We start from the raw sequence: 14594 nt of genomic DNA on the forward strand, positions 1-14594 counted from the left end.
GTAACAGTGCTAACCACTGTGCCACCGTGCCGCCCCACGGGGGTCCAGTGACCCTTCATCAGAACCTGTGATCCAGAAATCTGAAACCCTCCCTTCTGAATTAATTCTTCAGCCATGTATTCATCAGAGCTGTACTCCTATTTCTGTAGTCACTGACACGTTGAACTGGGAATGACCTTTGAGGTCCTGCTCCTAAGGCTGCTGCCTAGCTCCTTAAATTCTTGCCACAGGAAAACATCCCTAATCCTACTGTTTCAATATCATTGATAGCAATTTGCACCACAACGTCTGTCTGACCACCCTCCCACATCAGGATGCCCTGTAGCTGCTCAGTGACCCTCTAACCCTGTCACCAGGGAGGCAGCACACCTGCAGCTACAGAAATGCCTGTACGCTCCCCTAACTAGCACCATCACTGCTGCTTTCTTCTGCCTCTGTATTGTCTTCCTCCTCTTCTGTACAGCCAGCCTGTTTTAGTGTCAGAGGCTTGGCTCTGTTTGCAGGAACCAGCATCTTCATCAGCTTACAAAATGGAAAACTGATTTGTGAGGGGACACCAGGGGACACCTGCACTACCTGCAGGATACTCTTCAGCTGCTTGATGGCCACCCAGTCCCCTCTTTCTTCCAGTCCCTGGAGTTATGGTGTAACCATCTCTCCAATGTGCTGTCCATGTAACTCCCAGCCTCGCTGATGGACCACAGTGTCTCCCAGTCACTACGTGAACTCCGAAACCTGGGGCTCAGGGTTCTGCATTGAGGAGCACTTCCTATCACATGGTCACCTGGGATGCTAGTAATATTCATCTCTTCCCACATAGGACACTATACATCCCACTCAGTGATCTCATCTGCCACAATGTAAGCTTGAACTTGCCAAGTTCTAGATGGTAAATCCAGTATTGTACCAGAGCAGCATCACTTTCCCTTGGAAATACCATCCTTTCAAGTCATTCGCCATCCTGCCTTGGAAATACATCACTGTCCCATCACTGTCACTGGGTCAGAATCCTGGAATTCCCTCCCTAAGGGCATTATGGGTCAACCCACAGCTCATGGACGACAGCAGTTCAAGAAGGCAGCTCACCCCCACCTTCTCAGATGTAATAAGTTGCTGGTCCAGACAGTGACATCCATGTTCCAGGAATAAATAACAAAGATTTTTAAAAATTCATTCTTGCGATAAGCATGCCACAGGTTAGGCCTTGCTTTTCCTCCCTGCCTATAAGGTGGAGTGAGGGTTGGAGTGGGGCAAAATAAAGCAGAGACTTGAAGCTGGACTCACCGAATAGGAAGGCTGTTGAAGATTCCTTTGTCCATATCGAAGGTCTGATGTTCAACACGGGAGAGTCCAAATCCCACGACCAACACAGCGAGAGTTAAGGTCATTAGACGGGTCATGACAAAGACTACTGCCCAGGCATTAAAACTGCTCAAGAAACAAAACAGCAGTGAACAAATGCTCCAACTCCAGCACCACGTCTGTCCATTCCTGTCTGCGACACCACTCCACACCTCAGAGACTCTCAACTGGAAATGTCAAATCAACACTTAATCCAGGCTAGAACATACTGAATCCCTGAGGGAGCGCTGCACTGTCAGAGGGTCAGTGCTGAGGGAGTGCCGCACTGTCGGAGGGTCAGTGCTGAGGGAGCGCCGCACTGTCGGAGGGTCAGTGCTGAGGGAGTGCCGCACTGTCGCAGGGTCAGTGCTGAGGGAGTGCCGCACTGTCGGAGGGTCAGTGTTGAGAGAGTGCCGCACTGTCGGAGGGTCAGTGCTGAGGGAGTGCCGCACTGTCGGAGGGTCAGTGCTGAGGGAGTGCCGCACTGTCGGAGGGTCAGTGCTGAGGGAGTGCCGCACTGTCGGAGGGTCAGTGCTGAGGGAGTGCCGCACTGTCGGAGGGTCAGTGCTGAGGGAGTGCCGCACTGTCGGAGGGTCAGTGCTGAGGGAGTGCCGCACTGTCGGAGGGTCAGTGCTGAGGGAGTGCCGAGTTGTCGGAGGGTCAGTGCTGAGGGAGTGCCGCGCTGTCGGAGGGTCAGTGCTGAGGAAGTGCCGCGCTGTCGGAGGGTCAGGGCTGAGGGAGTGCCGCGATGTCGAAGGGTCAGTGCTGAGGGAGTGCCGCGCTGTCGAAGGGTCAGTGCTGAGGGAGCGCTGCACTGTCAGAGGGTCAGTACTGAGGGAGTGCCGCACTGTCGGAGGGTCAGTGCTGAGGGAGTGCCGCACTGTCGGAGGGTCAGTGTTGAGAGAGTGCCGCACTGTCGGAGGGTAAATGCTGAGGGAGTGTGCATTGTCAGAGGGTCAGTGCTAAGGGAGTGTCGCACTCTCAGAGGGTCAGTGCTGAGGGAGTGTCGCACTCTCAGAGGGTCAGTGCTGAGGGAGTGTCACACTCTCAGAGGGTCAGTGCTGGGGGAGTGTCGCACTCTCAGAGGGTCAGTGCTGAGGGAGTGTCGCACTCTCAGAGGGTCAGTGCTGAGGGAGTGTCGCACTCTCAGAGGGTCAGTGCTGAGGGAGTGTCGCACTCTCAGAGGGTCAGTGCTGAGGGAGTGTCGCACTCTCAGAGGGTCAGTGCTGAGGGAGTGTCGCACTCTCAGAGGGTCAGTGCTGAGGGAGTGTCGCACTCTCAGAGGGTCAGTGCTGAGGGAGTGTCGCACTCTCAGAGGGTCAGTGCTGAGGGAGTGTCGCACTCTCAGAGGGTCAGTGCTGAGGGAGTGCAGCGCTGTCGGAGGGTCAGTGCTGAGGGAGTGTGCACTGTCGGAGGGTCAGTGCTGAGGGAGTGTGCATTGTTGGAGGGTCAGTGCTGAGGGAGTGCCGCACTGTCGGAGGGTCAGTGCTGAGGGAGTGTGCACTGTTGGAGGGTCAGTGCTGAGGGAGTGCCGCACTGTCGGAGGGTCAGTGCTGAGGGAGTGTGCTCTGTCGGAGGGTCAGTGCTGAGGGAGTGTCGCACTCTCAGAGGGTCAGTGCTGAGGGAGTGTCGCACTCTCAGAGGGTCAGTGCTGAGGGAGTGTCGCACTTTCAGAGGGTCAGTGCTGAGGGAGTGTCGCACTCTCAGAGGGTCAGTGCTGAGGGAGTGTCGCACTCTCAGAGGGTCAGTGCTGAGGGAGTGTCGCACTCTCAGAGGGTCAGTGCTGAGGGAGTGTCGCAATCTCAGAGGGTCAGTGCTGAGGGAGTGTCGCACTCTCAGAGGGTCAGTGCTGAGGGAGCGCCGCACTGTCGGAGGGTCAGTGCTGAGGGAGTGCCGCACTGTCGGAGGGTCAGTGCTGAGGGAGTGCCGCACTGTCGGAGGGTCAGTGCTGAGGGAGCGCCGCACTGTCAGAGGGTCAGTGCCGCACTGTCAGAGGGTCAGTGCTGAGGGAGTGCCGCACTGTCGGAGGGTCAGTGCTGAGGGAGCGCCGCACTGTCGGAGGGTCAGTGCTGAGGGAGTGCCGCACAGTCGGAGTGTCAGTGCTGAGGGAGTGCCGCACTGTCGGAGGGTCAGTGCTGAGGGAGCGCCGCACTGTCGGAGGGTCAGTGCTGAGGGAGTGCCGCACTGTCGGAGGGTCAGTGCTGAGGGAGTGCCGCATTGTCGGAGGTTCAGTGCCGAGGGAGTGCTGCACTGTCTGAGGGTCAGTGCTGAGGGAGGTCAGTGCTGAGGGAGTGCCGCACTTTCGGAGGGTCAGTGCTGAGGGAGTGCCGCACTGTCGGAGGGTCAGTGCTGAGGGAGTGCCACACTCTCGGAGTGTCAGTGCTGAGGGAGCGCCGCACTGTCGGAGTGTCAGTGTTGAGGGAGTGCCGCACTGTCGGAGTGTCAGTGTTGAGGGAGTGCCGCACTGTCGGAGTGTCAGTGCTGAGGGAGCGCCGCACTGTCGGAGGGTCAGTGCTGAGGGAGTGCCGCACTGTCGGAGGGTCAGTGCTGAGGGAGTGCCGCACTGTCGGAGGGTCAGTGCTGAGGGAGTGTCGCACTGTCGGAGGGTTAGTGCTGAGGGAGTGCTGCACTGTCAGACGGTCAGTGCTGAGGGAGTGCCGCACTTTCGGAGGGTCAGTGCTGAGGGTGTGCCGCACTGTCGGAGGGTCAGTGCTGAGGGAATGCCGCACTGTCGGAGGGTCAGTGCTGAGGGAGTGCCGCACTGTCGGAGGGTCAGTGCTGAGGGAGTGCCGCACTGTCGGAGGGTCAGTGCTGAGGGAGTGTTGCACTGTCGGAGGGTCAGTGCTGAGGGAGTGCTGCACTGTCAGACGGTCAGTGCTGAGGGAATGCCGCACTGTCGGAGGGTCAGTGCTGAGGGAGTGCCGCACTGTCGGAGGGTCAGTGCTGAGGGAGTGCCGCAATGTCGGAGGGTCAGTGCTGAGGGAGTGCTGCACTGTCAGAGGGTCAGTACTGAGGGAGTGCTGCACTGTCGGAGGGTCAGTGCTGAGGGAGTGTGCACTGTCGGAGGGTCAGTGCTGAGGGAGCGCCGCACTGACAGAGGGTCAGTGCTGAGGGAGTGCCGCACTGTCGGAGGGTCAGTGCTGAGGGAGTGTGCACTGTCGGAGGGTCAGTGCTGAGGGAGTGTCGCACTCTCAGAGGGTCAGTGCTGAGGGAGTGTCGCACTCTCAGAGGGTCAGTGCTGAGGGAGTGTCGCACTCTCAGAGGGTCAGTGCTGAGGGAGTGTCGCACTCTCAGAGGGTCAGTGCTGAGGGAGTGTCGCACTCTCAGAGGGTCAGTGCTGAGGGAGTGTCGCACTCTCAGAGGGTCAGTGCTGAGGGAGTGTCGCACTCTCAGAGGGTCAGTGCTGAGGGAGTGTCGCAATCTCAGAGGGTCAGTGCTGAGGGAGTGTCGCACTGTCGGAGGGGTCCGTTCTGAGGGAGTGCCGCACTGTCGGAGGGTCAGTGCTGAGGGAGAGCCGCAGTGTCGGAGGGTCAGTGCTGAGGGAGTGCCGCACTCTCAGAGGGTCAGTGCTGAGGGAGTACCGCACTCTCAGAGGGTCAGTGCTGAGGGAGTGTCGCACTGTCGGAGGGTCAGTGCTGGGGGAATGCCGCACTGTCGGAGGGTCAGTGCTGAGGGAGTACCGCACTCTCAGAGGGTCAGTGCTGAGGGAGTGTCGCACTGTCGGAGGGGTCCGTTCTGAGGGAGTGCCGCACTGTCGGAGGGTCAGTGCTGAGGGAGCGCCGCAGTGTCGGAGGGTCAGTGCTGAGGGAGTGCCGCACTCTCAGAGGGTCAGTGCTGAGGGAGTGCTGCACTGTCGGAGGGTCAGTGCTGAGGGAGTGCTGCACTGTCGGAGGGTCAGTGCTGAGGGAGTGCTGCACTGTCGGAGGGTCAGTGCTGAGGGAGTGCCGCACTGTCGGAGGGTCAGTGCAGAGGGAGTGCCGCACTGTCGGAGGGTCAGTGCAGAGGGAGTGCCGCACTGTCGGAGGGTCAGTGCTGAGGGAGTGCCGAGTTGTCGGAGGGTCAGTGCTGAGGAAGTGCCGCACTGTCGGAGGGTCAGTGCTGAGGGAGTGCCGCGATGTCGAAGGGTCAGTGCTGAGGGAGTGCCGCGCTGTCGAAGGGTCAGTGCTGAGGGAGCGCTGCACTGTCAGAGGGTCAGTACTGAGGGAGTGCCGCACTGTCGGAGGGTCAGTGCTGAGGGAGTGCCGCACTGTCGGAGGGTCAGTGCTGAGGGAGTGTGCACTGTCGGAGGGTCAGTGTTGAGAGAGTGCCGCACTGTCGGAGGGTCAATGCTGAGGGAGTGTGCATTGTCAGAGGGTCAGTGCTGAGGGAGTGCCGCACTGTCGGAGGGTCAGTGCTGAGGGAGTGTGCTCTGTCGGAGGGTCAGTGCTGAGGGAGTGTCACACTCTCAGAGGGTCAGTGCTGAGGGAGTGTCGCACTCTCAGAGGGTCAGTGCTGAGGGAGTGTCGCACTCTCAGAGGGTCAGTGCTGAGGGAGTGTCGCACTCTCAGAGGGTCAGTGCTGAGGGAGTGTCGCACTCTCAGAGGGTCAGTGCTGAGGGAGTGTCGCACTCTCAGAGGGTCAGTGCTGAGGGAGTGTCGCACTCTCAGAGGGTCAGTGCTGAGGGAGTGTCGCACTCTCAGAGGGTCAGTGCTGAGGGAGTGTCGCACTCTCAGAGGGTCAGTGCTGAGGGAGTGTCGCACTCTCAGAGGGTCAGTGCTGAGGGAGTGTCGCACTCTCAGAGGGTCAGTGCTGAGGGAGTGTCGCACTCTCAGAGGGTCAGTGCTGAGGGAGTGTCGCACTCTCAGAGGGTCAGTGCTGAGGGAGTGTCGCACTCTCAGAGGGTCAGTGCTGAGGGAGTGTCGCACTCTCAGAGGGTCAGTGCTGAGGGAGTGCAGCGCTGTCGGAGGGTCAGTGCTGAGGGAGTGTGCACTGTCGGAGGGTCAGTGCTGAGGGAGTGCCGCACTGTCGGAGGGTCAGTACTGAGGGAGTGCCACACTGTCAGTGGGTCAGTGCTGAGGGAGTGTCGCACTCTCAGAGGGTCAGTGCTGAGGGAGTGTCGCACTGTCGGAGGGTCAGTGCTGAGGGAGTGTGCATTGTCGGAGGGTCAGTACTGAGGGAGCGCCGCACTGTCAGAGGGTCAGTGCTGAGGGAGTGCCGCACTGTCGGAGGGTCAGTGCTGAGGGAGTGTGCACTGTCGGAGGGTCAGTGCTGAGGGAGTGCCGCACTGTCGGAGAGTCAGTGCTGAGGGAGTGTCGCACTCTCAGAGGGTCAGTACTGGGGGAGTGTCGCACTCTCAGAGGGTCAGTGCTGAGGGAGTGTCGCACTCTCAGAGGGTCAGTGCTGAGGGAGTGTCGCACTCTCAGAGGGTCAGTGCTGAGGGAGTGTCGCACTCTCAGAGGGTCAGTGCTGAGGGAGTGTCGCACTCTCAGAGGGTCAGTGCTGAGGGAGTGTCGCACTCTCAGAGGGTCAGTGCTGAGGGAGTGTCGCACTCTCAGAGGGTCAGTGCTGAGGGAGTGTCGCACTCTCAGAGGGTCAGTGCTGAGGGAGTGTCGCACTCTCAGAGGGTCAGTGCTGAGGGAGTGTCGCACTCTCAGAGGGTCAGTGCTGAGGGAGTGTCGCACTCTCAGAGGGTCAGTGCTGAGGGAGTGTCGCACTCTCAGAGGGTCAGTGCTGAGGGAGTGTCGCACTCTCAGAGGGTCAGTGCTGAGGGAGTGTCGCACTCTCAGAGGGTCAGTGCTGAGGGAGTGTCGCAATCTCAGAGGGTCAGTGCTGAGGGAGTGTCGCACTCTCAGAGGGTCAGTGCTGAGGGAGTGTCGCACTCTCAGAGGGTCAGTGCTGAGGGAGTGTGCACTGTCGGAGGGTCAGTGCTGAGGGAGCGCCGCACTGTCGGAGGGTCAGTGTTGAGGGAGTGCCGCACTGTCGGAGTGTCAGTGCTGAGGGAGTGCCGCACTGTCGGAGGGTCAGTGCTGAGGGAGCGCCGCACTGTCGGAGGGTCAGTGCTGAGGGAGTGCCGCACTGTCGGAGGGTCAGTGCTGAGGGAGTGCCGCATTGTCGGAGGTTCAGTGCCGAGGGACTGCTGCACTGTCTGAGGGTCAGTGCTGAGGGAGGTCAGTGCTGAGGGAGTGCCGCACTGTCGGAGGGTCAGTGCTGAGAGAGCGCCGCACTGTCGGAGTGTCAGTGCTGAGGGAGCGCCGCACTGTCGGAGTGTCAGTGCTGAGGGAGTGCCGCACTGTCGGAGTGTCAGTGCTGAGGGAGTGCCGCACTGTCGGAGTGTCAGTGCTGAGGGAGCGCCGCACTGTCGGAGGGTCAGTGCTGAGGGAGTGCCGCACTGTCGGAGGGTCAGTGCTGAGGGAGTGCCGCACTGTCGGAGGGTCAGTGCTGAGGGAGTGTCGCACTGTCGGAGGGTCAGTGCTGAGGGGGTGCCGCACTGTCAGAGGGTCAGTGCTGAGGGAATGCCGCACTGTCGGAGGGTCAGTGCTGAGGGAGTGCCGCACTGTCGGAGGGTCAGTGCTGGGGGAATGCCGCACTGTCAGAGGGTCAGTACTGAGGGAGTGCGGCACTGTCGGAGGGTCAGTGCTGGGGGAATGCCGCACTGTCGGAGGGTCAGTGCTGTGGGAGTGCCGCACTGTCGGAGGGGCAGTGCTGAGGGAGTACCGCACTCTCAGAGGGTCAGTGCTGAGGGAGTGTCGCACTGTCGGAGGGGTCCGTTCTGAGGGAGTGCCGCACTGTCGGAGGGTCAGTGCTGAGGGAGCGCCGCAGTGTCGGAGGGTCAGTGCTGAGGGAGTGCCGCACTCTCAGAGGGTCAGTGCTGAGGGAGTGCCGCGCTGTCGGAGGGACAGTGCCGATGGAGTGCCGCACTGTCGGAGGGTCAGTGCTGAGGGAGTGCCGCACTGTCGGAGGGTCAGTACTGAGGGAGTGCCGCACTGTCAGAGGGTCAGTGCTGAGGGAGTGCCGCACTGTCAGAGGGTCAGTGCTGAGGGAGTGCCGCACTGTCAGAGGGTCAGTACTTGAGGGAATGCGCACTGTCAGAGGGTCAGTGCTGAGGGAGTGCCGCACTGTCGGAGGGTCAGTGCTGAGGGAATGCAGCACTGTCGGAGGGTCAGTGCTGAGGGAGTGCCGCACTGTCGGAGGGTCAGTGCTGAGGGAATGCCGCACTGTCGGAGGGTCAGTGCTGAGGGAGTGCCGCACTGTCGGAGGGTCAGTGCTGAGGGACTGCTGCACTGTCGGAGGGTCAGTGCTGAGGGAGTGCCGCACTGTCGGAGGGTCAGTGCTCAGGGAGTGCCGCACTGTCGGAGGGTGAGTGCCGAGGGAGTGTGCACTGTCGGAGGGTGAGTGCCGAGGGAGCGCTGCACTGTCGGAGGGTGAGTGCTGAGGGAGGTCAGTGCTGAGGGAGTGCCGCACTGTCGGAGCGTCAGTGTTGATGGAGTGCTGCACTGTCCGAGGGTCAGTGCTGAGGGAGTGCTGCACTGTCGGAGGGTCAGTGCTGAGGGAGGTCAGTGCTGAGGGAGTGCCGCACTGTCGGAGGGTCAGTGCTGAGGGAGTGCAGCACTGTCGGAGGGTCAGTGCTGAGGGAGTGCCGCACTGTCGGAGGGTCAGTGCTGAGGGAGTGCCGTGCTGTCGGAGGGTCAGTGCTGAGGGAGGTCAGTGCTGAGGGAGGTCAGTGCTGAGGGAGGTCAGTGCTGAGGGAGGTCAGTGCTGAGGGAGGTCAGTGCCGAGGGAGGTCAGTGCTGAGGGAGTGATATAATGAGACAATGGCAGGTTGGTTTTGCTCTGTTCCTTGATACCTCTGTCCAATTGCCTCTATGCCGTGTTTCAGGGTGAAGTGGGGTCTCCCTCAGTGCCAGACTAGCTAACCTCAGCTGTACCACCACTTGCTGAGCTCATACTCACAACCTCTGGTTGTTTTCATGGATGAAGTAGAATAAACGGGCTGTGTGAAACACCAGCTCTGTCACGCTCTGTAACACCAACAGCAGAACTCCCAACCGTGTCAAACTACAGAGGAAACAGAACCAGTCAATACCACTCCTTTGCTATTCCCAACCCTACACTGGCCGTTGACTGGCCACCCTGCGGTCTTGCACTCTGACCCAGAAGCAGAGAATTGTTCCAGTTGAGGATGCAGTGATTCAGCCGATGGTGTCTGCACTGGCTCTCTGAATGGCACTGAGTGAGGTGCTCATTCACTTGGCTGCACATTCTTCCCTTTCACCCTACAACCTCATCCCCTTTTGAAAGCCTTGGTTGAACAAGCCTTCACCAGATTCTCAGGCAGTACATACCAGAAACACTGTCACAGAGACGTACAGCACAGAAACAGACCCTTCAGTCCGACTCATCCAGGCCAACCAGATAATTTACCTAGACCCACCTGCCAGCACTTGGCCCATATCCCTCTAACCCCTTCTTATTCATATACTCATCCAGGTGCCTTTTAAATGTTGTCATTGTACCAGCCTCCACCACTTCCTCTGACAGCACGTACCACTCTCTGTATGAAAAGTTGCCCTTTAGGTCCCTTTTAAATCTTTCCCCTGAACCTATGCCCTCTCGAATTGAACACACTCACCCAGGGAAAAAGACTTTGGCTATTTATCTTATCCATGCCCCTCATGATTTTATAAACCTCTATAAGATCATCCTTCAACCTCTGACACTCCAGGGAAAACAGCCCCATCCTGTTCAGCCTCTCCCTGTAGCTCAAACCATCCAATCCTGGCAACATCCTTGTACATCTTTTCTGCGTTCTCTCAATTTTAACAACACGTTTCCCTCCTATCACATCAGTGTCCTCTGATTCACAATCATTCTGAGTGGGAAACATCTTCTCCTTTTTCATTCTATTCAGACCACTCATGGTTTTGAAAACGTCCATCAACCTTCTTCTCTCCAAAGAAAACAGACCCTACTTGTTCAGTCTTTCCCATCCGTGGGACCATTTCATACACCGCTTCTGCACTCTCTCTCCGCAATGCATTCACAGCTTTCCTATAGGGTGGTGCCCCGAATTGTACAGAACACTCCAGATCAGGTCTGACAAGTTCAAAATCACCACCTTGCTCTTGTACTAATAAAGTCAAGGACACTGTCTGCACTATTGGCCTGCCCTGTCACCTTCAATGATCTGTGCACAGATATACCCAGATCCCTCTGCTCCTACAACACCTTTCTTTTATACTGCCTCTTCATGTTCTTCCTACAAAAATGAATCATTTCATACTTCTCCCCATGGAACATTATCTGCCACCTATTCCCCCACTCCAACCAAAATGCCTTTTTGAAGGGCTACACTGCCCTCATCACCAGTTTACAGATTCTGCATTGGGGTGCAAGGCACATGAATTAAGTATACTTTCACACTGTCTGCTTTTTGAATTTGAACAAGTGGCATATGGGTTTTCTGTGTGTCTAAAGCATTTTAATGATTAACTGGTAAGTGCATCTCTAGTCATAGTGATTTAACTCAGAGAAATATGTCCTGAAGAATAATGTGTTCTTGTTTACTTTGGGCGAATTTTATGTGCAAACAGTTAAAGATAAATAGTTGTGCATTAGACTTCAGTTTAGAAGGTGAAGAATTTAATATTTTTCCAATTTTTTTATAGTTTGGGGGAAAGAAAGGGTTAATTTTTAGTTCCAGATTGGGCAATTCTGCATGGTTCTTAGCTGAAGCTAGATTTGTAAGCAAATTGCCCGAGAAAGGGAGAAGTCTGTTTAGAATTGTTAAAAATAGATTATTTCAATTTTAAGGAATTTAGTCAAAGTTGTATACCTAAAGTGTTTGGCTATTACCCTGAAGGGAAATTTGAAGCCGAGAATGTTTAAGCTCAGTTGTATGAAAGCTCCACGAAGAGGTCTCAGATTCTCAACCTGTGTTCCAAAAATCGGTAAAATGGTGTTATATGAAAGCAGTTAAGTTTCATTCTATTCTGTGCTCATTTCTTTAAAGAAAATAAGACCAGGATCAAAAGCAGGCCATTCAAGCCTATCAAGACCATTCAATGAGAACATGGCTAATCTGATAATTCTCAACTCCATTTTCCTCATAACTCTACAGCCTTCGATTCCCTTACTGATTAAAAATCTGTCCAGCTCAGGCCTTGAAGATCCTTAACGAACCAACCTCAACAACCCTCTGTGATAAAGAATTCCACAGATTCACACCCTTCTGAGAAAAGAAATTCCTCATCTTAAATGTGCAAACCCCTTATTGTGAGATTATATCCTGTGGTTTTAGACTTTCCCACAACTGGAAACAAGGCCTCCACGGCTATTTTATCAAGTCTCTCAATAATGTTTCAATAACATCTCTTCCCATTCACCTGAACTCCAGTGAGTACAAAACCAATTTACTCAACCTCTCATCAGAACAAAATCCCTCCATACCCTGGGATAAACTAGCCCGTCTTCCCTGGACTGCCTCCAATGCCAGTACAGGGGCCAAAACTGTTCACACTATTCCAGCCATGGTCTGACTCGTGTATTATACAGTTTTAACAAGACTTCCCTATTTTTATACCCCATTGCCTTTAAAGTCAAGTTCAACATTTCATTTGTCTCTTCCATTAACCGGTGAACTTGATGTTAATGTTTTGAGATTCATGTATTGGGATTCCCAATTCCCTGTGTTCTGAAGCTTTCTGCAGTATCTCTCCATCTCAATAATATTCAGCTCCATATTCCTCCTGGCAAAATACAAATACATCTCCAAACTTTCGCACATTATATTCCATTTGCCAAGTTTATATCTACTTACTTGATCTCTATCTCTCTGCAGACTCTGTCACCCTCACTATTTGCAAACCTAACTACCTTTGTTTCATCTGCAAATTTGGCAAAAGTACATTTAGGAAGGATTGCGAGGGATATGGACCAAATGCTGCCAAAGGGTGGCACAGTGGCTAGCACTGTAGCCTCACAGCACCAAGGACCCGGGTTCAATTCCCACCTCAGGCGACTGACTGTGTGGAGTTTGCACATTCTCCCCATGTTTGTGTGGGTTTCCTCTGGGTGCTCCGATTTCCTCCCACAGTCCAAAAGATGTGCAGGTCAGGTGAATAGGCCATGCTAAATTGCCAAGTCAGGGGTAAATATAGAGTAAGGGAATGGGTCTGGGTGGGTTACTCTTCTGAGGATCTGTGTGGACTTGTTGGGCCGAAGGGCCTTTTCCATACTATAGGGAATCTAGTCTAATCTATAAATGGCCTAGATCAGATCAGTCCAGGCTGGAATCGAACCCGGATCCCTGATGCTGTGAGGCATCAATGCTAACCACTGAGCCATCGTGCTACCCCCAGGATATCTGGTCAGTGCTGACAGGATGTACCGAAGAGGCTGTTTCTGTGCTGTATGACTCTAAGTCATTAATGCATATTGTAAATAATGTGACCCCTGCACCGATCCTTTATAATAATTACATCCCCTATACCATTCAATATTTTTCCAACAAATGTTAAGCTAACTGGCCACAGTTCCTCTTTTTTTTGGTCTCCCTCTCTTTATAAGTAAAGGTGTTATATTGGTGGTTTTCTAATCCTCTTAGTATACCAGAAGCAAAGGCTTCCTGGAAGATTACCATCAGTGTATCCACTATCTCTGTAGCTACTTTCTTTAATGTTCTAGGATACATCCCATCAGGTCTAGGGGATGTAATAACCTTGAGCTCCATTTACCTAACACTTTTCTCCCTCTCGTGATAGTCATTGTATTTATTTCTTTCCTGCTAAGGCTCTGGATCAGTCATTTTGGAATGCTATTAGTGCCTTCTACGTGAAAACCAAAGCAAAATATTTAATCAACTTGTTTGTCATTTCCTGATTTCAAATGATTATTTCTCAGCTTCATTCTGAGTCACTCCTGCCTGCCTTTTCTGTTTATATGTGTAAAGAAACTCTTACTGTCACTTTTATATTACTCACACTCAAGAGTTTATTTTTCCCCCTATTATGGTTTTGATTATCTTTTGTTGGGAACAAAGAAATGGCAGAGGAACTGAATAGGTACTTTGCACCATTCTTTATGCTGGAAGACACCAGTAGCATATCAGAAGTTCACAAGACTCGGGGCAGAGGTGAGTGCAATGGTCATCACTAATGAGGTGGCACTGGGGAAACTGAAAGGTTTGAAGGTGGATAAATCACCCAGACCGATGGACTACACCCCAGAGTTCTGAAGGAGATGGCTGAGGAGTCTGTGGAGGCATTTGGTGGTGATCTTTCAGGAATTACTGGAGCCAGGGAGGAAGACAGCCATCTGGAAAGTGGCAAATGTAACACTCCTGTTTAAGGAAGGAGGAACGCAGGAGACAGGAAACTACAGGCCTGTTAGTCTGGCCTTGATTATTGGTAAGATTTTACAGTCTATTATTAAGGATGAGATTATGGAGTACATCGGAATGCATGATAAAATAGAGCTGAGTCAGCACAGCTTTGTCAAGGAGTGGTCATTCCTGACAAATCTGTTACCTTATGAGGATGTAACCAGCAAGTTAGACAAAGGAGACACAGTGGACGTGATCTATTTGGATTTCCAGAAGGCCTCTGACAAGGTGCTGCACAGGAGGCTGCTCAATAAAGTAAGAGTCCATGGTGTTACGGGTAAGGTACTAACATCGATAGAGGATTGGCTGACAGACAGAAAACAGAGAGTGGGAATAAAGCATTTTAAAAAAACAAGCGTAACAAAGGTAATGGGAGATCAGAGGATTGGGAGCAAGACGTATCAGAGCTGAGTTAGTCCATTTGATCATGGCTGATATGTTTCTCAATGGTATTCTCCTGCCTTCTCCCTGTGACCCTTGATCCCATTACTAATCAAGACCCTATCTCTCTCTGTCTTAAATGCACTCAATGACATGGCCAGGATGGCAGCCAGTGATTAGTGGAGTTCCTCAGAAGGACAACCCTTTAGAACCGAAATGAGGAAGAATTTCTTCAGTCAGAAAGTGGTGAATCTGAGGCACTCATTGTTGCAGAAGGCTGTGGAGGCCATGTCATTGAGTGCATTTAAGACAGAGAGAGATAGGGTCTTGATTAGTAATGGGATCAAGGGTCACAGGGAGAAGGCAGGAGAATACCATTGAGAAACATATCAGCCATGATCAAATGGACTAACTCAGCTCTGATAGGTCTTGCTCCCAATCCGCTGATCTCCCACTACCTTTGTTATGCTTGTTTTTGTAAAATGCTTAATAATCTTTTGTTTTTGAGTCACAG

At 54.0% G+C, this 14594-nt stretch overlaps 1 protein-coding gene across 1 annotated transcript in view; it reads right to left on the reverse strand.

The window, feature by feature from the left end:
- The window catches only part of tram2 (translocation associated membrane protein 2), a 94200-nt gene that overhangs the window by 26428 nt on the left and 53178 nt on the right, over positions 1-14594 (reverse strand). Inside the window, exons 8-9 of the mRNA XM_087991005.1 lie at positions 9271-9375; positions 1285-1428 (exon numbers count right to left, since the gene is read on the reverse strand). Coding sequence (XP_087847131.1) covers positions 1285-1428; positions 9271-9375 — 249 coding nt within the window. The remainder of the gene's footprint in view (positions 1-1284; positions 1429-9270; positions 9376-14594) is intronic.

The sequence above is a fragment of the Chiloscyllium plagiosum genome, unplaced genomic scaffold (genome assembly GCF_037043375.1).
Source record: "Chiloscyllium plagiosum isolate Xiang-an unplaced genomic scaffold, Cpla_swu_hap1 HiC_scaffold_10, whole genome shotgun sequence".
Classification (NCBI taxonomy): domain Eukaryota; kingdom Metazoa; phylum Chordata; class Chondrichthyes; order Orectolobiformes; family Hemiscylliidae; genus Chiloscyllium; species Chiloscyllium plagiosum.